Source organism: Calypte anna, chromosome 1, assembly GCF_003957555.1.
Source record: "Calypte anna isolate BGI_N300 chromosome 1, bCalAnn1_v1.p, whole genome shotgun sequence".
In the NCBI taxonomy this organism is placed as follows: Eukaryota; Metazoa; Chordata; class Aves; order Apodiformes; family Trochilidae; genus Calypte; species Calypte anna.
Window position 1 is genome coordinate 195,245,470 of NC_044244.1, and position 24,997 is coordinate 195,270,466.

Here is a 24,997-nt window from a genome sequence, read left to right on the forward strand (position 1 = left end):
ACACATTTATTCCCCATCATTGCACATCACAGTGCAAAGTGGAGAAAGCACCTGATGCTGAAGCCAAACATCTCCTCTAAGGGGCAGATCACCCAGTGGGGGTGCCCCCCATGAACCTGGGTGGGAAGGTAGGATGTTTGCAGTGGTCCCTGGTGACTTTGGGCTCTGCAAGTGGGGTGGCCCAGAAGAGGTTGGGTCCACGCTGGTGAAGCCAAGATTCAGGTCCTAATGTACCCAGCCAGGAGTTGGCAAAACCCTATCAGAGGTTTGTACTCCTGCAAACTGACACATGGAGCCAGTGGATACCTGCCCAGGCACTTTTCCTAAACAGAAGAAGATGACATGGACATCATACAAGTCTCACTCAGATTTACACAAGCTTCTGAAGTAAAAAGGAGTTTCACACCTAAAAAAAAAGAAATAAAGCTCTTTCCCACTGCCCTTTTTAAAAGGCATTTATGTTATTACCCATTCAAGCATTAAATTGAATTTATCCTTTTCCCCAAGGGTGCATTTGGCCATCCCACTGCAGTGCCACAGAGCCACACCTGGGACACCAAACATGATGTGCTTGTCCTATTCCTCCATGCACCCTTTCCTTACAGACCTCACCCTGCAAAGCTTGGAGTTTAGTGTTTGCAGCCATCTCCATCTTCCTCTGGTTTCCCCCTGCCCTTCTGAGCATTGCCCCCGAGAACCTTCAGGTTCATGTGGCTGACAGCATCCGTGGGACAAGGAAGGAGAATTTCAGAGGCAAGCACGTGGCCCCTGAAGCCTGGGGAGGGGATTTTTTGTGGTATTCACAGACTGTTTCATGTGTCAATACGAGAGGAGTGTAATTACCAGCTGAGAAGCTGCAGGAAATAAGCCAAGGTTGAATGAACGAAATGGAAAATAAAGAGAAGAGCAGAGGACACACACATTTTAAAACTATTACAGAGGTATGTATTCACGTGCTCGGGGGAGCCTGGGAATATATAAGAGCTCATGACTGCGAAGGAATGAATTCAAGGACCAGTCTATGGGGAGCATTTTTTTTCCCTGTGACTTCAAACTTCTCTCGGAGCTCGCAGAGTTTTAGTCAGCTGGCATGCAACAGAGGTACGACTTCCCCAAGGAAACTCTTCCTCAGCTTGTGCTGGAAAGGCTGCTGGGAGAGTCCGGGAGACAGAAGGCTGCTAGCAGAGGCGAAACCTCCTCCTCCTCCTCCTCTTCCTCCTCCTCCAGCCCCAGAGCAGGTACGTGGAGACGCGTGCGGAGCCGGGAGCCGGCTGGAAAGTTGAGCTTTGAGACGGGGGCTCCAGTGACTTAGAGCTGCAGCCTTTAAAAAATAACACAGATGAGGAAGGTACTGTATAAATAAAACAGGCTGTGTTTATGGCTAGGCTGAGGAACTGCTTAAACACCCTGTGTAGATGGCTCTCTCCACACAGCTGTATATTTAATCCATCAGGGGACTTGCATACAGCGAGTTAGATCCTTTACGTTAAGGAGGCACCGGTTAGTTTGGAACAATCCAGTTCTCATCTGCCTGCTTTGCTAGGATTCTCTCTGCTTACAGTAACAGAAGATGGGGAGATGGTTTGGTTTTGTTTGGTGTTTTTTTTCCTTTCTTCATAGGACTTTAGTCTATTTATGGTGTCACTGCATCACAGTGCTCTGAACCAGGAGTGCTGCAGAGCTCAGCACTGTGCGCTGGTGAAGCTCTCGGAGACTGAATCCTAATATAGCCTTGGGCAAATCCCACAGACCCCGGGTAGAACAGGCAAAATGCTGCTTATCTCATCTCTTACTATCAGTGCTGTCATTGAACTCTCCCTGCTGGAGCAGGAGGTGTGAGGTGGCAGGGTTATTTTGCTGCTCTTAAGATCCTGACAGCTTGAATGTCACCTTGGGGTGCGTGGTGACTTGCTGATAGTGCTTTGCTGCATCTGGGCTGATATCATGAGGAATGAACATTTAGGCAATAGTTGGAAGTGGGGAAGTTTAAGAAAATCCTACTTTGCCCAAAAGTCACAAATAATTCTCCAAAGCCAAACTCTGTTTTATTTTTTTATAAAAAGTACAAACATGTTTCCTTTAAATAGAAGACAGTCTGGCTTTCCACAACAGTGGAAGTTTGTTTGGTTTGTTTGGGTTTTTTTTTCTAAGATGTAATTATTTCAACCTTAAAATCATCTAACTCTTCTGAAATGTTGAAATACTTCTATTTTCAATGGCAAAACCTCACCATCATTCATCTGGTTTTGAAGCAGATGGTTACAGCTCAGTGGCTGTGTCAGTGCTTGGCCTTTTACTAATGCAATGATGGATGGATTCAAGGGGGGGGTATTGGTATCATGCAAGTCAAATCTATCAGAAATATTTTTCCTCACTTCATTTTATCTCCTGTTAGATCATAAATATTGAGTACACTCTTTCTCAAACACTGACTCCACTGTCAGCAAAAGAAAAATTGCTGAATTAAAAGGCAATTTTTCTCTCTTTCTGCTGCACTCAGATTAAAGCTGGTGAGAAAAGGTTCTGGTTTCGTTCCTGAATTTGAGTTTCTCCAGAAATTTTGTTCTCTGGCCAGAGCTTTACATGTTCAAATAGTTTAATCTTCAAATGACAGTTTACATCAGTTTTTATTGATGAAAGTGTTTTCATTTTCCCATCTACTGCTGTCCCTTTGTACAGCCCCTCTCTCAGAAATCTCTAGGCTGGTAGATTTCATGCATTGGACATTAATTTCTTTTTTCTCTCCTGGAGAAAAGAGTAGAAAAAAGGGTGAATAAAATAAGAGAACCATCTAAACTCTCTGTGTTTAATTCATTAGAAAGGGTAATTTTTGGAGGGGAAATGCTGTTGGCTGCACACCTGGTAGAGCTGCATGTGGACAGAGGACAGAGAGAGAGAAGGAAGGAAGGGAACAGGAGAAAATCCACATTTAAAGGAGATGTAGGAGTCTTTATTTTGTTGTGTGGACTTGACACCAGACAGCCAGAAGTCTGCATCTACCCATAAGAGACCACGCACAGTGCAGATGGCAAGGAATTAAATGGACCAGGAGAAGCAGCTCCTGGAGATGCTGCAGGGCCTCAGGAGATGGACCTGTACCTCTTTCTCAAAGGCTGTGGCTGAGGATGTCATGGGCTATTTCTTTTTTTTTTTTTTTTAATAGGATTAATATTAATGTTGCATCCAACTCCCTGGTGGGATGAATCACCAGGGAGCTATTCCAGTGGAAAGGGAGCAATACTTGTCCCACTCCTGCCCTTGGAGTTCAGATCCACTTTCTAAGGCAGGAGCTTGTTTGGTTTGCTTCTCTGGAGAGTTTGGTTCATGCAGCTTGACCCAGGACTCAACCCAAAAGCAGAGCCTTAGAAAGCAGCAGGGTTATGGATGGACAAACTCCAAAAGGTCTGGAGGTTCAAGACACATAATCATCAAGCCATGTTCTTGTTGATCTCAAACCCTTGGGAACCTGCAGCAAACTGGAGAGCCAGTGGCTGGGATTTGCTTTTTCTTCATGCTCTGGGCCGTGTTGGGAAGAGGGTTTAAAGGAAAGGAGAGGTTGGACAAAGTGCCCCCTGTCTTTGGGTGTCATGGGGTGAAATCCAACTGATGCTGGCAAACACTGAGCAGGCAGCAAGTGCTGAGGAGCCACAGGAAAGTCAGGGAGGGCCTGAATTCACAGGGTCACACATGCAAAGCCTTTGGCATCACTAGGAAGGGACAGCCCTTGCAAATTGTGTGCAGATGGGCAGAAGAGTTTGATTCTCCAATATGTATGATGGAGGTGACCTCATCTGTCCAGTGGGGACAACCCTTGCTCTGCAGATATGTCTACCAAGCACATAAGATGCTCATGTTCCAAAAAAACTCCAAGGTGTAAACTGCTGGGTAGCCCAAAACACAAAAATATTGACAATGGGAAGTCAGCCAAATGCTTCAGGGTCTTGGAAAATATTTGCTGTCAGATCCCCTTTAGGAAAGGGCAAAGATAGTAAAGACAGGGCTGATATTTCCTTCCCAGTGTGATTGGTGTCCTCTAAAGCTGTGGTTTTAATGAAGCAATGTCCTGAGCAGCAGAATCAGTGCGTGCCCTTCCCTCCTGCTTTGGAATTTGTTTCTGTCCAGGTTCTTCTTCACAGTTCAGCTGGCACAGCTGCTTGGCCACTCAGTAAAAGAGCCTGAGGAGCAGAGCTTTTTAAAAAGCACAACCAACAAAAACCTTGCTATTTTTTTCCCCTGCAAATCCAGACTTCCCACAGTGCTCTGGGCATCCAGGTGTGGAAAAATGGGAAGCTGCAGTCATCCAGGATGCTCATTATTCTTCATTACAAGCATGATAACGTGTATTCTATATCCAAATCAAATAAAAATATCCTCTCTAAAAAAAATTTTAAAGTATTTTTCTCATCTTGAAGACCTCAGATTTTTGAGGTTTTCTTTGTGAAACTGTCTGTGTGTTGCAAGTGTTATTGCACACTGCTGACGATGCAAACTCTACACCCAGAGCATCCCAAAAAGGCATTTAAATCTCTGGACACCACAGAGGTTCCCCAGCTTTGTCCTGATTTTCCTGCTCGTCCCAGAGGATTGCAAAAGGGGAGCTTGTGTCTAGGGGGTGTGACAAAGGCATCAAGTGAATAAAAGAGTTGCAGCCAGCTCTGACCAAGACACTATGATGGGACAGTGATGGGAGAAGGTGATCAAAAGTAATCTGATGATAGCCCAGGCAAGGTGAACTCTTCCAGGGTCGAGACAATCTCCACATCAGGTTTTTGTCCTGAGGACTAAATGTGGATTTTTCTGTCCATTACACCTATTCATGCCTCACCTGTCCATGTTTAAGGGTTAATTGCAAAGCAAACGAGGTGCTAAGAGCCCAGCTCTTTGCTTTTTTTTTTTATTTCAACCATGGGAAAAGTTCATTGAAACAGTTCAGGCTCCTGAAGTTAAGAGACAACAAAGGGGAAATCTATATAAAGGCAGGTTTTCCAAAAGCAGTTTTAACTAGCAAAAGAAAGCAAGGAAACCAGCAATTAGCCAGCTGCTCCAGCCCTAGAGGGCAGCACAAAATAATAAATAAAAAGCTGAAATCATCTTCTGCACCCCTTCTGCAAGGGGAATTTTTCCCAGCAGGTTTGGTAGGTTCAGCACTACGTACTCAGTGCCAAAAATCCAGCAGCTCATCCTTCTGCCCTTGTTCTCCCTAATTCCTGCCTCGTGCCATGAAAACCCATCAAGACTGATGCCTTGTGGCTGTCACCAAATCCCAGTCCCACCAGCAGACTCCTCTCATCTCTGATCAGTGGGACCACCAGCAAGAGAAAGAGTTCTTCCTTTCAGGACAGGTTTCCAGATTCTGGGCTTTTTTATATAAATCTCAAGCATGAATTTGAAACTTTAAGTCCTCAAGTGCTGTTTTCTTAATGATGCAGGGAATGCTTTAGGCACAGGCTGCAACTCATTGGGGGAATGTAACTCACAGACACAAAACCCTAAAGTAAACACTGATTTGCACCACGCACGCAGCTGAACAGTGGCATTGGCAACCAGAAGTCACTTCTTCCCCTGAGCAAACCCCTGGCCCCATCCTGAGAGTTTATTTGGCAAAAATCCCCCTTGTTTCCCAACCCCCCCTCCAAGCAAAGGCTTCAGGATGTCACACAGTAGCTGACTCCAGCCGGAGCACAGCGGTGGTTTGGACCCAGGCAGAGCCCGGAGAGGAGTTTGGAGAAAGAGAAGCAAGATAATTTAAAGCAGACACTGTCCCAAATGAGGTTTTTTTGCCTGAAAATGCCTTCGTTATGAAGTTACGGGGGTGCCTCTCGGAGCCTCGGAATGGGGGAAGGTGAAGCTGAAGTAAAAAATCTCATCGGTCCCAGGAGTGAGGTGGTTTGGAAGGGCTGGATATGCTTTTTAAAGACATGATAAACCACGTTTGGGGAGGCAAGAAACTCTTCAGACAAGGTAAATGTGAAATAATATTCACTCCTTTTAACCCCAAAGGCTCTGATTTAGCAGCAGAGAGTCCTGTGTGAAAAAAGGATTCGACTCTGGGGAGTTTGGTTTGTGGGTTGGTTTGGATTTTTTTTTTTTGTAATCTTTTGTATTTAGCCTCTTTTGGCATGGGATGATGTCTCTGTTAATTGTCTAAGAAGTAACAAAAATTGCCTTTGGGGGAAATCTGGAAGGTGCTGCTGTTCTTAGGTACAAGCAACTACTTTGAAGTGGTTTCAGGGTTAATAGTGTAACAAAGGGGGAGGCAAATATTGTTCTGGAGTGGGATCTGGGCACATTTGGTTTAAACCTTGATTCTCTCACAGTTTCAAATGTGTCTTGGGGCAAATCACTGCTCTTCTCTGCCTTTGCCCTCCCATCTCTTAAGTGGCTATGCTGACGTGGTGTGGGTACCATTGCTTTTTCTAGATGCTAAATTATTTGACCCACTTAAGACTCCTTGGGGGTGTTACTCACTGAAATTATCTATATATTTTATAGGGGGATGGGTAATTTGGAACCACCATGATGTGGCACTGATTGGAGTTAGGAGCTCAATTCAGCTCTGAGGTGTGCACTGGCACTGAGCATGAAGCTGCTCCTGGGAAAGCAATAAAAGCTCCTTCAGGTCAAGCTGCTGCTACTGCTCTGCTTGCAGGATGTTTTCATAGGTTCTGTTTAGAGATATCAGTGTCAGTGCCAGCAGGAAGGGGACAGTGGTGATGCCCTCTGACACTAGGTCCATGGAGGTCCAGTGAGCCCTGAGCTCTGCTCTGGGACAGGGTGGTGATGGTGAGCATCTGAGAACAGCCCAGAGGGCAAAGAGGAGGAGGATGAAATCCTGTGTCACTTCTATGTGTTGCTGAGGAGCTAAAGGTTGTCCAGAGAAAAGTGAGGCAGGGAAAAGCTCCTCAGCTGGACTGAAAACCTCCTGGGAAAGGGAATCTCCAGGAGCAAGGAGGTTGTGCTGTACCATTAGGAGTGGATCACCCTCCTCTGGATGGAGTCCATGGGGTCTCAAGTTGAAAGAGACCACTACATCCTAGTGCTTCAGGGTGCAACAACCACCTTGGAAGCACCTTGAGGGATATCATCCTTGGTTACTACAGAGCTGTTTACACAGCAAGCCAATCAATCAGGTTTTTTTGTGTTCAAATACATCTATTTCTCTGTCGCTTTATAAAATTATAATTTAGGAAGTTTCACAGCATGTTATGACCCTGGATTGTGTCAGGTTTATCTTTAATGAAGTGAACTTTTCTAAATTTGTATTTAAATATAAATGAAGTGAATGAAGTGAACATTTATTAAAAAATAATTTTTTAGCAGTGAGACCAGAGCACATGGGATGCATGCTGTCCATCAGGGTGATGCCCTGCTGTGGGTAATAACCATGGAGATTCCCTCAGCTTAATTCATTTGATTTCAAGAGAAACTATTTCCATTTGATGGCTCTGAGGAAAGCCTTGTCATCATCTCTATGTTAGTTTTTTCTCTCAATTACAGCAAACTAACATGCAAGCAATAAAACTCATTTCTCCTCCTATGAGGAGGCACCCAGTCACCAGATGAATGTGGAACAGAGGGGGAATGATAGAGAGGTGAGGATGCCAAACACAATTCCTCCTTCCAGAGGACAATTTTTGCTGTAAATGTTTATGAAAGGGATCACAGAAAATCACAGGATTAGGGACTGGAAGGGACCTCAAGAGATCATCAAGTCCAACCCCCTGGCCAGAGCAGGACCAGAGAATGATCATCCTTGTCTTCTTTTAGAGTTGGGGAACAGATTTCTGATCCTGCTGCTTAGTCCCAGAGATAAAATCCAAGCTCCTTCACCTTGGGGTCTCAGGTCATAATCCATCAGTTTTCCTGAACTGGGAGGAATGTGCAATCAGAAAATGGAGCAGATGTGGTCTAAACCACCCCAGTTTGCCTCCTCCTTATTCATAACTCTTCTCAGGTTGGGAAGTGGAGAGATGGGCAGGTTCTTGTAATGCAACTGGTCGATCAATTGCTCTGTTGACCAATTACAGTTGTTGCTTGGAAGAGTGACCATCAGCTGCATCCATCAAACTGGGACTAAGCACAGGGATCTTCACCAACTGGAATGATCCTCTCTCTTTTGTTTCCAGCTTTGATGCTGGGATTTGGTGACACGTGTGCATGGGGTTGGCCTGCATTTGGAGCTTGCCAGGTGCAAGTTTGCTCCTGGAAAGACTTAAGTGGTTCAAGTCCTGCTGCTTGGCTTCCAGGTGGGGGCTGGCATGTGTCAGCTCAGACCTGTCTGCAAGAGGCCATACAAATACAGACAGGTCCTGCCTGTTTGCAACAGAGGCTGCTGTAAAGAAGTGACCCCTGGAATTTGTGTCAGTGGTGACCACAGCCAGAGACCTCATTAGTGTCCACCTTGAAACAAAACATCTGAAAAGACAAATGCTCTGCCTTGGTTTCTCTTGGATTTTTTCCCCATTGCCCAATGTCCAGCCTCACACTGCTGTTTGCTCCTTTTGTAGCTATTTCTGTGCTCCTTTCTGGAGTGATTTTCAAACAGTTAAGCTCTTCCTTCTTTTACATAAACCCATGCCACTTTATAACTGCCTCTTGGTAAGCCTTCTGCTTTCAGAAGTATTTAAGAGCCTGCCCATATCTAGGATGTGTAAAATGGAAAACTAATATTTAGACATAACGTTTGAGTCCATTCTTTACAGCTGTTTATATGAACAAATCTGGATGAGTGTGTAAAAGCTCTTTGACATTCTGGATGAGAGGAAAGGAAAATGCTGTGGATGGAAATGGAAACTGTTCCCCAAGCTTGTTGTTTCTGAGTAGCACCCCTTCACTTTGCTCAGAACTTGGCACCCCAAAACTCCAACCCAGATGAAAGAACTTCAGCTGCCTTTATGAGAAGAGTGAAGGTAGCTTGGTCTTCAATGGTTTTCTTTCTCCATGATGCCAGATGCACTGCCCAGCTTCAGCATCTGGAATTCATGGGGTGGCCTGGGTAGAAACTGAAATCCTATGGGATCCTATGGGTCATCCTATGAACTGCCTTGGACTCTCCTTTCATGTCCTCATATAAATCTTATGGTTTTGTGATTCTATGATTTCTCATTTCAGGACAAGTGAAAATGGACTTAAGTTGTTTCAGGGGGAGTGTAGATTGGATATTAGAAGAAACTTCTTCACTGCTGGTGTTTTTAATACTGGATTAGGCTGCCAAGGGAGGTGGTTCAATCATCATCCTTGAAGGTGTTTAAATGATGTGTAGAGGTGGTGCTTAAGGACATGGTTTAAGCACTGGACTTCGTAGAGTTAAGTTAATGGTTGGTAGAATTAGGTTATGATTGGACTTGACGATCTTAAAGGTCTTTTCCAACCAGAATGATTCAGTGGTTCTGTGTGATTTTCCCAGCAGGCTCAAAAGGATACAAAGGTAATAAGCAGGTCATAAGTGCTGTAGGTTCAGAGATGAGTTAACTTACTGCACTGCATGTCTCTTTCTCCATGTTTGACAATGTCCTGGTGCCAGTTTTTGCCTGTCTTGAGTGTCATGCCACACTTGAAGTATAACCAGAATTCCTTATTCCTACAGAACCATGAAACTCTACATCATCTTCTTCCTGGCAGTGGTCAACAGAAGCACCTCCAACAATCAGCCCACAGCAGGGATAGCCTGTGAAATGGTAAGGCTGTCTCCTTGCTGGGGTCCCTGGAGATCCTGGAGGAGGTTGGGACCTCTTTGTCATAGAACTGCACAAATAGCTTTGGGGCTGCAAAGAGAACCACTCTCCAAGGGCCAGGACAGAGTGGATGATCTCCAGGTTGTTCCTGGGCTATGTCCTTGTTGTACTGACAGCACATGAAAGGGAAAAAAAAAAAAAAAAAAAAAGTGCCATTATTTCCATTTTTTATTAAGGGGAAACTGGCTGAAAAAATTTTGTCCTGATTTCCCCAAGACCGTAAAAGGATTCTGTGGCTGAGACAGTGAAAGAACTCAGACCTAAAATCTAGTCTTTTGTATCAAGCCTGAGGTTTTGTGCTTAAAATAGAACCTCTTCTGTGAAATTCATCTCTACCAGCCCTTTTGTAATAACAAAGCCTGACCTCCTCTGCTCTGATACAGCATTGCTGCCAGGGAACTTGTACCTGACTTCTGCTGGAGGTAAAAGAAGTGACAAAACTTCTCTCTCCAGTACAAAATTTGCTCCTAGAACTTTTGCAAGTACCTGGTACAATATTATAAATGTTCTTCACAGCTGAACTTTTCCCTTTCCCTATCCAAGTGCTTCTGGTGGTAGCAGGCCATTTAAAAATACTTATATTTTTTCCTTTTTTTTTTTTTTTAAACATTGAAGTAGCTCAGCAGAAATCCTCAAGAATTTCCAAAATAGGGAAAAAAAATAATTTGCTAGCTGTACACATCTCCCTAATGGGACTCATTCCATTCCTGCCCACCCTATCGTATTGCTGCACTTCCTGAATTCCAGAGAAATTAAGACCTTGTATATATATAAAAAGACCTTGGGAAGGTGACTGGGTAGCTCAAATCATTGGCTGGAGAGGGAAGACTGATGAAACCACTGTAAATATGACAGCTTGGGTCCCATGTATCATGGTCATGTGAAGGTTGGGAGAGACATGAAATAATCCAAGCAGATTTATCCTGGGCCATGTCCTGATGGGCTGAGAAATAAACACAAGATACTTTCCACCACTCCAGTGTAAACTGCTTTCATCAAGCCAAAAAGGCAAGGTTCTATGCCATGAGGCTGGGATAAATTCATCCCCAAAAGTAAACACACAGCAGTCAAAGGCTGGGAGGTTCAGCTGGTATAAATTAACTGCTCAGCATCACTGATGTTGTCTTCCTTTGCTGGGCATTTGGTCCAATGGAGGGAAGAAGGTGTAAATCCAAAGACAGTTAAAAAAAGAGGGAGCTACTGGATTAATTGGTGAGTTCTGCTTATTTTCCATCTCAACCTTGCTGTTTCACACCAGCAGACTTTTCAGAAGGGTCTCTAGCAATAGCACAAAGGGAAATGGTTTTAAACTGAAGGAGAAAAGGTTTAGGCTGGATATTAGGAAGAAGTTCTTCAGTATGAGGGTGGTGAGATACTGGCACAGATTGCCCAGAGGAGCTGTGGATTTCCCCTCCCTGGAAGTATTCAAGGTCAGGTTGGACGAGCAACCATGTCTGGATAAGAAGTTGGAGTAGATGATCTCTGAGGTCCCTTCCAAATTCCCTTGGAATTCACCTCTGAAATAGTAAAGGCTCAGAAATAGAAACTTTCATTCCAGATCTCGTGGAAGAGCCATGAGTCAGAAAGCTGTGCCCCTCTCTGACTCACCACTGGTGTTCCTGTCATTGAATCAAAGCCTTGGGAAGAGGTTTAGGAAGTGAACAGTCCCTACAGGAGCTCTGACACAGGACTAAGCTGCATTGATTATGCAGATTTCTGAGTATCTGCCCCTTTGAGGGACAGCAAAGCACACCTTGAATATCAGGAGGTCCTTCTCACCTCATATTGATAACCAAGGAGAGGGATTTCCATTGGTTTATCTTTTACTTCCCAAAGACAGATGCTGCTTCTGCTAACTCATGTTAATTGGGAAAGGAAGAGCTTCCAGACATAGATGGGAAGGGTTTTTAGCAAATTATACCTTACCTTGCAGGGAGGTCATGCAAAACACATTAAAATCTGGTTATCAGAGGTCAGCTGATACGTGGTATTTGGGAAAACTGCTCAGATTTTGGTGTGTATCTGAGCCTCCTCCTGGACTTCCAGAGAACAGTCATGGGCATTGTGCAAGCACAAGTCAGCACCAAGTGGCTCCAGCCCAAATTCTTTAGGTCAAATACTTTTGAGCTGATACAGGACACAAGAAGAGGCTTGGATCTCTGTTTCTAGGGTTCTTACTAAGGTGGGTGACAGCTTCTACCCAGTGATGAACTGGAGTCAGAATCCAAATGATTCTCAATTTAAGATCTGTTGGATCACTTTTTCCCCAACACCTGAATGAGACCAGACAACAAAATGACCAAAAGCTCCTCACCCTGCAGTACTTCTTGTCAATGGACTTCAAGCAAAGAAGTGGCAATATTGGCAGAGATGATGAAGCTGGAACATGAGACTGGCAAAAAAACCCTGTTTTCCAGCCTTAGGCTACCAACCCAGTGGGGTGGGAGGAGGGGAGATAGACACAAACAGATGCTGTTGGCTCTGTCCTACTGAGACATGCTTCATCTCTTCTTCTAGCACTGATGAGAATGAAATTCATGTAGTTTGAGCCTTGGGGGAGAAAAGATGGTGCAGAACAGACTAGATAAGATATTCAGAGAAGATGAAAATATGTCAGTGAAAAGGAATGTTTAAAAAAAAAAAACATATGGGAGAGAAAATGTTATAGGAACAAATGGCAGACAGTGGGAGGCATAGATTTTATCAGTCCCTTTAAACATTGGGAGTGTTCACTGGGTGTAGATTAAAGGTCCAATCCTGCAGGATACACGGTGAACTGGGGCTGACCTCTCCTGCACTGGTTTCAGTGAAAACCAGCTGACTGGTGCCAATGGGAGCTGGATCAGAACTTTGCTGCCATGCCCAGAAGGAGCTGAGGGTGCTCAGCACTTTTTGAGATCTGGCTCCAAGTGTGGGAAGAAAGCTGGCATCTGCCTCAGGCTGCAAAGAGGCTGCTGCTGCTTTTTCACTTTGGATTTTTTGCATCTTTCTGGCTTCTCCTTCTTCCATAAAATGAAGAGACTCCCTGCTCCACTTCTGAGTGTCAAACCTAAGCCCAGCTCTGTGCACATTTTAGCTCAAAATAAGCAACTCCACAGTGGCTTCACAGGAAAGAAATAATGTCAAGAAGAAGCTAGAAAATGCCAAATTCCAAATTTCCTTTTTTTTTTGTTTTGTTTTTTTGTTTTTAATGTATGGCTGTGATTTCGAGGGGGGAAATAAAATAGGGGATTCAGGCTTTAATAAACCATTTACTTGGGATCTTTGGAAAAGAAGTCTCTTGGGAAGGACTGCAGAGCAGTCTGTGTTTAGATGGAGTTTGGATGAGCACTTGGACTTCTCTGGCACATTTTTGTGCTGTCTCCAAAACTCACAAGATGCAAAAGAGATTCACAAAACGCTGACTATTGCCCCACTTCTCCTAAACAGACTCATCACTTCATTCACCTTAAGGCTCACATGAAACACTAATTTTTTTATGCTTTTTACTTTTAATGTTTCTTTAATGTCTGAAAAGCTTTGCGTCATGGAATCTGGATTCTGCTTCTCCCCAGAAGTTAGGGTTCAACATATTTTTTTTCTTTTTGTTTTTCTGATCTCTCTATAAACACTAAATGACCCAGTCACCCAGATACATTCATAACAAGAGTTTTCCTCCAGTTAATTAAACGTTGCCTAAGCCTTTCACGTTCCACTTCCTCCCCTTGCTGTATATTCTCTTTAAGAACAAAAACAACAGCTTGACATTTATGCAGAGGTGATCATGCTCATGTTTCCAATGTTCCTTACAAACAAGAGCTCCAAATTTTGCTCTGGACACAGACCCAATCCTAGAAATGCAGCTAGAAGATTAATTTGACTTTGACACTTCTTTTTTTTTCTCTACCCTGCTGCTGATAACTGACTGAAAAGGCATGACCCACGCTAGACCTCACTGCTTTTTTCCTCTTAAAAGCTGGATTTACGTGATTTTTCTTTTCCATGTTGTATCATTGGTGTCTTGTATGGGCAGGAGGCAAAGATGAAGGGAATTGTCTTAAGAGAAGGATAAATACAGATGGGAAGAGCAGGAGGAGTTTGGAGGTTTAAATCAGAAGTGCTTCAGCAGTTGAAAACCCATTTGGTTAAAGATGTATTGCTTAATTAAGCCATAGCTTAATATAATATATAGATCAAATATATATATGACTAAGGAGAGAGGTGGATTTTGTGCCATAGGGTCCTTATACCTCCCTCCATATCCTTGCTTTGGGACATATGCCATCAACAGACTGGAGCTCTTTCAAGAACTGCTTCCTATTGCAAGTAGAGTTTGCAGAATCTAATTCAGTGACCAAGCTGAGAAAATTAAACAGCAGAAAAAATGTGAGGAAACAGTGCCTGGTTGCAGTGAAAAGAGCAAAACTTCTTCACTGAAGAATGGTAACATTAGTCTGAGAGAAAGGTGCAAAAAGGACATTTAGTAGGCATCACATGCAGATACAGCTCCAGATTTAGCTGAGATCTTAGGAAGAAATCCTTTCCTATCATCTTGGTGAGACAGCACCTGGGTTGGCCCAGGATGCCCAGAGAAGCTGTGGCTGCCCCATCCCTGGAAGTGTTGAAGGTCAGGTTGGATGAGGCTGGGAGTAACCTGGTGACCCTGAGCATGGCAGGGGGGTTGGAACTAGATGAGCTTTAATGTCTTTTCCAGCCCAAACCGTTCTATAACTCTATGATTGTACTACTTCAAGCCATAAATGTCTTTAAAATTAAATGAGTGCTGTTAACTGTAAAGCATGAGGACTCTTGTCCTTGTTGCCTGAATATTTAGATAAAAAAGAGTGGTCAGTGTTTTATCAGAATGATCTGCCTGGATGCTGAATGTTATTTTCTTTACATTTCATGCAAAGATGTTTTTCATCTTGTCATGTGACAACTTCTTTTCTCTCTTTTTTTTTTTTTTTTTGGGCAGGAAAGTTCTCAGGCATTTTGCCACAACAAAGACCTTCACCAAATCCCTCGTGAGCTCCATCCGAACGTAAACAAATTAGATCTGTCTGGCAATGTGATACAAAGCATCCCTGAAATGCCATTATCATTTTACACTTCCCTCCAGTGCCTGGATTTAAGTTCTAACCAGATCAGCTTCATCGCTCCTGGAGTCTTTGCACACATGACGAGGTTGCTGGAAATAAATTTAGCCAATAATCACTTATATGAACTTGCTCAGAATGGGACAGAGGGGCTTGGACTTCTACCCAAGGTGGAAATACTGGACTTGTCCCACAACAGTCTGTACAATGGGATGGCTGAGTATTTCATTAAACAAGCTCCATCCCTACGGTATCTTTCCTTGGCAGACAACAGTATTATAATGATATCACACCAGATGTTTCAGGGATCTCCCAGTCTTGTGGAGATAGATCTTCAGAGTAATATCATCATGGAAATAGAAGAAGGTGCTTTTGAGACTCTAGTGAACCTTTCCAAACTCAACCTCTCCATGAATTCGATTACTTGCATCTCTGATTTCAACCTCAGGCAGCTGGAGATACTTGACCTTAGCAGGAATAGCATTGAGTCTTTCCACACTGCAAAGTCAGAGGATGAATATAGCTTAAGATGTTTGGATCTGAGTGAAAACAAACTACTTCACTTCCCAGTCTTCCCCCAGGTAAATAAACTGGTAACTCTAAATCTGTCAAAGAATCTAATCCAGCTCACTGCTGAATCCCCTCATAATAAAATGGACTACATGGAAAACGAATGGCTGGATTCTCCTTTCCATCTTCTTGACCAGAAGCAAACTAGAAACAAAAGTTCTCTTTATTTATCCCATCTTATGTATTTAGACTTAAGTTATAATGAAATCAAATCCATTCCAGACGAGTTCTTTGAATCCATGTTGTCCCTTCACACCCTTAATCTCAGTAAAAACTGTCTTCAGGCATTTTCAGTGTCTTATGACAGTTCACTGATCTCCTTAACTGTCCTCGACTTGAGCTCCAATGCTTTGCAGAGCCTTCTTCTGGATGCTGGCACGTTGTCAAATTTGAAGGAGCTCCATATTCAAAACAACCACCTTCAGACCCTGCCATTTGATATCTTCTCCAGCCTTCCTACCCTCAGGTTGCTTCATCTACAGAGCAATAACATCAGCCTTTGCAGTATGTACTCAGGATTAGCCAAGCAAAGACTTGCTGGAGAGGAAAGTGGTTGTGTGTCTTTTGTGGATTCTCCTGCTCTTCAGTACTTGGACCTGGCAGACAACATGCTGACCCTCCTACCAGCATACACTTTCTACAAGACTTCCCTGGTTGTCTTGGATCTCTCCATGAACCCTGGGTTGCAAATAGAAGTGAAAGCATTATCAGGACTGGAAAAGTCTCTGGAATATTTGTATTTACATGGCAATAGCCTGGTAGATTTAAATATTGACTTGCCTTGTTTTAGTCACCTTAAACATTTAAACCTCTCGGAAAATCAGCTGAACTGGCTGCCCAAGTGGGGTAGTGATTCCCCACTGGAAGTTCTGGACCTAAGGAACAATAGGTTTAGTACATTACAGAACAGCAATATTTTAGCACTAGAAAATTCCCTTAAAAACTTGTATCTCACTGGGAACCCACTTGACTGCTGTGGAAACATCTGGCTGTCATCAATGATCCAGAACAAAAATGTCCAGATCCCTAACGTGGAGCACTTAACATGCCAGAACACTCAGAATTTTGGGTATCAGGAGGAGATGCACATTGGGAACATTAGACCAGAAGACTGTGAAAAAGAGGATCTGAAGAAAATCAACTTCCTTATTATATTAACATTTGTGTTGGTTTTATCTGTGATCATCATCGGTGTGGGTTCATTTTTTTGCTTCCGCAGGCAAAACTTCAGCCATCAGTTTAAAGCATAGGAACACAAAATGCCTTGAAAACTGAAGAAATCAGGTGCTACACTGCCAGTGTGTAGAAATGAAGGGTAAAATTCTCATCTTTGATTTTTAACTGTGGACTTGAAGATGGTTTTGAAGTCCCCCTGAATTGCACCACTTCCAGTGCTCTGGGTTGCAGGGATAATTTCCCATGTTTTGCACTTGCTTTATTCACAAGCAGATCTTCTGAAAAAAAGTTTAAACAGTGGTAGAAGAGGCTTCTGTAAAGCCCTGCTGTTGTTTTGAGGATGTGTAATTTAAACCAGATCCACCCCATGAAAAAAAAAAAAAAAAAGAAAAGCCCTCCAAGAGCCTGAGACTTTTCACTAATCTTAGAGATACGTCATGCAAAATGAGGATTGTAACTGAATTATGGTTTTATGGCAGTCAGTAATGACATCAACTGAGTAGGAAAGCCCTTCTTAAAGTTCTGTACCTCCGTGAGGTATTTTGCTTTGAGCTGGTTTTGCTTTTCCCTGCCTGGTTAGAAATAACAGAAATAATTAGAAATAATTCCTAACCCATTTTAACCTTAAAGCATAGTAGCCAATTCCAGGGGAGACCAATAAATGCTCTTTCAAGACAAGTTGATTGTAAATCTCCCAAAAGTTCCAAAAGAAGGAGATCTTAGCTAAAAACTGAAATCACAGCTCATGTTGGTTGTGCTCATGCTGCCATCAAGAAAATCCATGAGAACCAAAGACCTTGGTGGTAGGAACCTCTTTGGATACCTCCCTTTCTTTTTAATATTTTGTTCCAGCCACTGGAGAAAGACATGAGGGGTAGATGAAGTTAATTTTTCTTGGCATTTAATACCCACAAGGGATGTGAGAAAAATCTCAGGCATGAAACAGCTGCACTGTGTTACCCCCAGCTCTCAGAAGGCCACAGGTCCACAGTTCAACTCAAAGAGGAGAGATTTGCTCCTCACGTGCAATACATATTTAACTGGGTTTAATGTGAAGAAATTCTTCTCTGAGGTGAAGGCTTTCTAAAAGAAAAACCTTGGAGAATGAATTTCAACCAGCTACCATTGGACTGAAATGTTGATGTTTCTAAGGGAAACTGTTGGGAACTCACTGCAACTGGTCACTTTTTAAAGGTCACTGAAGGCTAGACAGGAAAAAAGTGTTTTAAAGATACTGGTGTGAAACAATACACAGGGAACCTAGTCCTGGGCCACTATTCAGATCAGATGTTCACTCTCTCCCCTCCAAAAAATATATTAGGATCTAGAGGACTGGCTGCAAGATTCTCATTGAGTGATGGGCTTAACATGGCCAACTGGCACTGACATAAGTTATGTCCTATACTTTGACAGCATTTTCACTCTTTTGGAGTGAAGTCCACCAACAGTGGGAGCCTGACCTGCCAACGTGGTTCAATGGCTTTAAAATGAGCTATATCAGGTTTTCTGTTAATGCCAGGAATTGTACATTAAGGCATGTCAGAGAAACAGCAATCAAACCAAAACCTGCCCAGGTAAATAACTCAAATTGCTGCTCTGTTTCTGTTTCTTCCAGCTAGTGAATGTCAAAATTAACACACTACAAAAAAGAAAAATAAAAAAAAAGTGTTTAATTCTATTTTTAAAGCAGTTATGTAAGAAACTGGCTGGTAGTTTTTGTTGTGGAATTTTGTACAATAAAAACACCTTCGACTTTTGTAAAAAGCACAGGGTTGTGAATATATTAAAGCACCAGCTTGGAATGCTTCACAGATGCAAAGCTATGTCTTCCTATTTTTCTGTGGTGTTCAGACTCCACCTTAGACCTTTCCCTTCTGCTCCTGAAGCAGCTCCACATCTTGGAGAACAAGATCAAGTGAAGATGTAAAGAAGCATTGGCCCAAACCAGCAGCAACAGCCCAACCTGACACCTCCAAAAGCCAACACATTGAATCATAGAATCACAGAACTGGCTGGGTTGGAAGGGACCTCAGAGATCATCGAGTCCAACCCTTGAACCACCGTTGCGGTTCCCAGTCCATGGCACTGAGTGCCACATCCAGGCTCTTTGGAAATAGCTCCAGACACGGAGAATCCACCCCTTCCCTGGGCAGCCCATTCCAATGGCTGATCACTCTCTCCGTAAAGAAATTCTTTCTAATATCTAACCTAAATTTCCCCTGGCACAACATTAAGACCATGCCCTCTTGTCTTGCTGAAAGTCGTCTGGCAAAAGAGACCAACCCCCCCCTGGCTCCAATCTCCTTTCAGGGAGTTGCAGAGAGTGATGAGGTCTCCCCTGAGCCTCCTCTTCTCCAGGCTGAACAGCCCCAGCTCTCTCAGCCTCTCCTCATAGGATCTGTGCTCGAGTGCCTTCACCAGCCTGGTTGCCCTCCTTTGGACAACTCCTTTGGACCTGCTCCCATTGGCTGAAGTTCTTATATTTGCAGGAGAAATTTAGCACAAACAGCAAGCCCAGGGGTTACTTGGGAGCCTGATGCTGAAGTCTGTGAGTTTTTTCCTTGGTGTGAAAGCAAGCTGAGCTGTGTGCCCAGACTCCAGCTATTTAACCACACGCTGTGTTCATGCCTTTTGTGTGGAGCACAGCAAGATTAAATCTCCTTCTGAGAGCCAGCTCTAGCTTGGCTGCTCTGGCTGGAATTAGTTAATAACCTGATGACAGAGCCAAATCCATTTAATTAACAGTTTTAACACTTCTTTTGTTTGGCTCTACCGAAAGGAAGTGCTTGTTATTTCTAAACATCTGGGACTAATTAGGCTTCCATTGACTTCCCTGGGAGCAGAAACAGCTTTCTCAAGGAATCAGCCTTAGCATGGCTCATTTGGATTTCTCTGTTAGCAGCATAAGCAACCAAGATATGACATGAGCCAGCTCCAGCCAGTTCTGTCATTTCAAAGGAGATGGGGAGCATAAGGGAAAGAAAATATGAGCAAAAAAGAAATGACAGGGGAAAGGGGAGAAAAGGGAGCTCTGTGTCTTATTATTCTTTAAAATAGAGGTACACAGTTGACAGCCCTAACTCTTGCCTCCCTTGGCTGCTTCTTTGCCTGCAAGAAGCCAAAATGGCAAAATACCTGACCCAGCATCAAATCTAGCCATTAGTCACACATCACACATCTTTCTGCCAGTTTGTCTCATCATCCTAAGGGGCTGGTATGATACAGGCTGGTTTTACTATGATTTTGTAACCTAAATTTACACCCTTGTTCACAGTTCCTTCACAAAGCTTCTGCAGCAGCCTCTGCTGATGCAAAGAAAGCTCATCCAGCTAAGCCAGGGAATATCCTTCTGGGACTGAGTGGTACAGTAGGACATATGGGATTTATTCAGCCAGTGTAACCTGCTTGTTTTGGGTTGGGTTTTGATTTTTTTTTATTTTATTATTATTGCATGCAAGAAGCAGCTTCCCCTCTGCATCTATTTGCATGAGGCGACGCAATAGGTCCCCTTAAAACATTTCCTACCCCAGGTTGCTGTGATTTGTTCCCAGAAACTGTCCTCTGCAGTGGGCCCAGGTAGAATCATAAAATCATAGAATTGGGTGGGTTGGAAGGGACCTCAGAGATCATCAAGGCCAACCTTGGTTGCTAGACCATGGCACTGAGTGCCACATCCAGGCTCTTTGGAAATAGCTCCAGACACGGAGAATCCACCCCTTCCCTGGGCAGCCCATTCCAATGCCTGATCACCCTCTCCAGAAAGAAATTCTTTCTAATATCCAACCTAAACCTCCCCTGGCACAACTTGAGACCATGGCCTCTTGTCTTGTTGAAAGTCATTTGGCAAAAGAGCCCAACCCCCCCCTGGCTCCAACCTCCTTTCAGGGAGTTGGAGAGAGCGATGAGGTCTCCCCTGAGTCTCCTCTTCTTTAGGCTGAACAGCCCCAGCTCCCTCAGCCTCTCCTCACAGGGTCTGTGCTCGAGTCCCTTCCCCAGCCCAGTTGCCTCCTTTGGACCTGCTCCAGAACCTCGATATCCTTCCTGAACTGAGGGGCCCAGAACTGGACACAGTACTCGAGGTGTGGCCTCACCAGAGCTGAGTACAGGGGCAGATTTTAATACAGGGGTAGATTTCAATACTGGAAGCACAAGAAACCCTCCCAGAGAGAGTCCCAAGAAGTTCAGCAAGCCATGACTCACGTTGGCCATCCCTGGAAAGTCAACTCTTTGTTTCCAAAGGCATTGGCTTTTTTGGCTTTTCCTGCACAACCAAGTCAAAACAAAACCTGAGCAGAGTACCAGAGCTTTTGACCACAGACCTCTTTGCAGGGACCTTGCTCAGCCCTGAACTAACCAAGGTGAATTAGTATCAAACCCCGTAAGTACTTTCTAATGTTTTTGGAGCCCAGAGCATTTCTTTCCTATTCCTATTTATTCCTTGTGCCATTCAGTATTGTCTTGAAGAAACCCAGTACCCTCTGGGCAGAAACAAATAAAACCCACATCCTGAGTCCCTTGTAACTCCCCATGAGAGAAAAATATGCCTTACCTTGCATGGCTGGGAATCCTTTGGCTATATCTATTATTTTCCAAAAACTACCCCATGTGCACACACGTGCAAAGGCAGCGACACACAAGCTTGTGTAAGAAACACATGACTTCAGGATTAGTTTTTTTTTACCTAAATTACAACAGGCTGTACTAAATGATCTGCTGTAATAGCAACCAGCCCATGGTGCTGGTGACTGTAGGTTCCTATTTCATGCCTGTCCATGTGGACCAGTTTGGTCAGGATTTTCAAACTCGATTAACAACGTCTTTCAGATGAATAAAATTTTCAGCCTGTGTCTCACCAATCCTGAAACAAGTCTGATTTGCCACAAAACTGGGTCCATCTCCTCTCAAAACCAAGGCTTTGTAGTACGTCATATACAAGCCCTAGAAAAAAACCCTAAAAAACTAAACAAAAAAAAAAAACAACCCACAACAAATTATCCAGATGTAGATGCAGTTCTTTCACTTACCTCTTTCTAATGAGAGTTTCCTTCTCTGTCAGAGCTGTGTTGAATATCTGAAGGGCTGAAATACAGCAAAGCTGCCCACCAGTACCTCCTCTGACCTTCGGTCTGCTTGAGAGCTCAGCCCAGGCAAACTGCATAAGTTCAACAAGGCCAAGTGCAAGGGAAGGGATTCTCAGGAGACCCCATCTGCAGTGCTGGGTCCAGTTCTGGGGTCCTTGGAACTGTGCAATGAGTCCAAAGGAGACCATGAAGATGATCAGAGAGATGGAGAAGCTCTGCTCTGGAGCCAGGCTGAGAAAGTTGGAGTTGTTCTATCTGGAGAAAAGAAGGCTCCAGGGAGACCTTGGAGCATCTTCCAGTGTGTGAAGGGGCTACAGGAAAGCTGGGGAGGGACTTTTTATAAGGTCATGGAATGAGGGAATGAAGGGCAATGGATTTAAATTGGGAGAGAGGAGATTTTTGTTAGACATTAAGAAGAAATTCTTCACTATGAGGATGGTGGGACCCTGTCCCAGGTTGCCCAAGGAAGCTGTGGCTGCCCCATCCCTGGAAGTGTCTCAGCCCAGGCTTGGATGGGGCTTGGAGCAACCTGGTCTAGTGGGAAGTGGCCCTGCCTATGGCAGGGGGATTGGAAATAAATCCTCTTTAAGGTCCCTTCCAACCCAAACCCCTGTATGATTCTATGGTCTCCTGTAGTGGAAAAGTGAGAAGAGATCCTAGGAGACAGAAAAAAAGAGAGGAGGAGAAAGGACGGGTGATGGAAGAAGTGAAAGATAGAAGGGAAATGTAGTAGAGGAGAAGTTTTTAGAATTCAGCTCCTCATGATGGGTAATGGAGAAGTGGAAGTGGAAACTGGAGAGCATCCAAGAGGGAAGGGTGGGAAAATCTCTGCAGAGAGGCAGAGCTGAGCTGTGCTGAGCAGGGGCAGACATGGGAGCCCTGGCCAGGTGATGTGTTATCTGCCTGGGGATATGTGACACCTTCAAGGAGAGGAGGACATCAGCTCACCAGGGGGGACAAAACAGATGTTTATAGTAACCAGGGTAACGGTTTGAAAATGAAACAGAAGGGAAAAGGGGCTGAGCAAGCACAGAGAAACTCTTTGAGGAGGACCCAGTGGGGTGTGCAGCATCCCCTCCTTGCAAGGAAAGGCACTTGGAAGCTGATGCAACATGATCTTGAAGAAAATTTTGGCAGATATAAAAGGGAGCAACACTGGGAACACTGTATTTCTCCCACACTGTCAATCATGGCTGATTTGCTTCATGGCAAAATCAAGTGAGTTTCACAGGTTTCCTTCACCTGTCCCTTTCTAGAGGTCACTGAATGGAAGACAGGCATTTTCCTGGTGCATGCTCAATGATTTTGAAGGTACTTTACAACCATGATGATTCTGTGATCCTGTAAGACCTCAGAGGTTATTTTGATGCTACGATTGACTCCAGGAGGGTGAGTGAATTTTCCAACACCAAACAGGAAAGGTGACATCAAAAAATGTCCCTTTGAGAAGAAACATTCTGAAAGGTGAAAATAGAAGAGGTTCCTCTCTGCTTTGTCTGTCTTTCCTAGAAAATGGAGTGGAGACAGGAGTCAAGGGTCCCAGAGACAAGAGCAGAGAAGGAGAGAAACCCATTTCCAGGCAGGAAACCCACCAAGAAGAAGAAGATTTGGGACAGGCAAGTCTGCTGGAAGTGTGGGGTGGGGAGAAGAGAAGGAAAACACAGCTAACCTAGGAATTTGGAAGGCAAATGGGGAAAGAATGGTCAGGATGAAGTCAGAAGCAGAAGTAGTGTAAGTTCAAGCAGAAGCAGAAGTTGGGGAAGGATTTCAGGGCAGAAACAAGAGAAAGAAGGGCTGCACATTATATTAAGCTGCATTTCTGTATTTAAACTGGTGGGACAGAGCTTTTACTGTGTTTGTGAAGGACACAGAATGGAGTAGTGGTTGATAGGTTAGTGGCTGAGCTGCTGTTTAGAGGGATCTTCAGCATCAGAGCAATGGTCTGACAGAAACTTTATGATGTTCAGCAAAGACCTGGACCTTGGACAAGATGACTTGGAAATAAATTCTCTTTAAGGTCCCTTCCAACCCAAACCTCTGTATGATTCTATGGTCTCCTGTAGTGGAAAAGTGAGAAGAGATCCTAGGAGACAGAAAAAAAGAGAGGAGGAGAAATGAGGGGTGATAGAAGAAGTGAAAGATAGAAGGCAAATGCAGTAGCTCTGCATTCAGCTCTGCAGAAGAGGGCTTGAGGTTCTGGGTGGATCACAAGTTGTCCATGAATCAAATTCCTGCCCTACTGAGAGTGAATTCCAGCTGCAAACTGAGCTGTATTTGGAAAAGTGTAGCTGGAAAGCCAAGAGATGCTGCTACTTCCCTTTGTTTGACAGATCTAACTCCACATCTGGTTTCTGTGTCCAGATGTGGCCCTGCCAAGGCTATAGAATGTACCTGACAGACTGGAGAGAGTTGAGCAGAGGCCACCAAAATGGTCAAGGGGCTGAAGGATGTGACATCTGAGAAAGAGATGGAGGGAAGTAGGCTTGTTCAGCCTGGAGAAGAGAAGGTTTGTGGAGGATCAATACTGGCAAGGCAGTTACAAAGCATCAGCTCCTACCAGTAGTATTCAGCTAAAGGACAAGATGCAACCTCTGAGAGTTGCAACTGAGGGAGTTCAGCTTGAACATAAGGAAAAAGAAAAATCTTCAGAATGAGGGAGGTCAAACTCTGGAAAACCCTCTGAGATTTTCTAAACTCGTCAGGGCACAACCCTGAGCAACCACTTCTGACACTGAAGTTGGCCCTGCTTTGATCGGGGAGCTGGGGCCAGTCTCTCCAGAGGCCTCTTCTGACCTTTACTGCTCTCTGAGTCTTTAAAAAATGAGAAGAAAGGGTCAAGCATTTGGGTGAGGAATAGAGGAACTTGTGAGCATCAGAGCCTGCTGGATGTATCTAATCCCTGCACTGAAGCTATGGAAGGGATTTGGCAGTCCAAGTGTGTGGAGAGATGGCAAAAGTGACTTATGATGGCAGATGTGGGCAGAGCTAAGCCTAAGTTTACATAAAAATATTTTATTTTATTCATTTCTAATAGCTCAAAATTAAAAATTATCTTTTCCAAATTTCCCATGAAAATTTTGGAAAACATCAAGTTAGGAAATGTTTGCTTTGGGAGGCCAGATGTTCAGTTTTAATTCATTTATTCCTTCTACAGCACATCCTCATACACCACCACCAACAACAACAACAACATAATGGTTGCAACATTTAGTTTGGGTTTATTATCTTTGTTCCAGAGAACATGAGGAGCTGTTTCAAGCAGCTAATGTTAAGTAACATCCTCCCCAATTAACATGAAAAAAAAAAACAAAGAAAAAAACAGAAATCCAAAATGAAAAGAAAAAAAAAAAATGTTTAGTCT

The 24,997-nt window shown here is 43.8% G+C and overlaps 1 protein-coding gene across 2 annotated transcripts; it reads left to right on the forward strand.

Moving 5' to 3' along the window:
* The first annotated feature begins 1,164 nt into the window (after positions 1–1,164).
* LRRC32 (leucine rich repeat containing 32) lies at positions 1,165–16,629 on the forward strand. Of its 2 annotated transcripts, none has more exons than XM_030461517.1 (3): positions 1,165–1,238; positions 9,587–9,677; positions 14,689–16,629. In XM_030461517.1, exons 2-3 carry the CDS (start codon positions 9,591–9,593, stop codon positions 16,627–16,629), a joined length of 2,028 nt encoding a protein of 675 aa, XP_030317377.1. In that variant the 5' UTR covers positions 1,165–1,238; positions 9,587–9,590. The 2 variants fall into 2 exon arrangements, with proteins under 2 accessions (XP_030317377.1, XP_008493414.1); XM_008495192.2 differs by lacking the exon at positions 1,165–1,238 and adding an exon at positions 5,613–5,961.
* Positions 16,630–24,997: the final 8,368 nt, after the last annotated feature.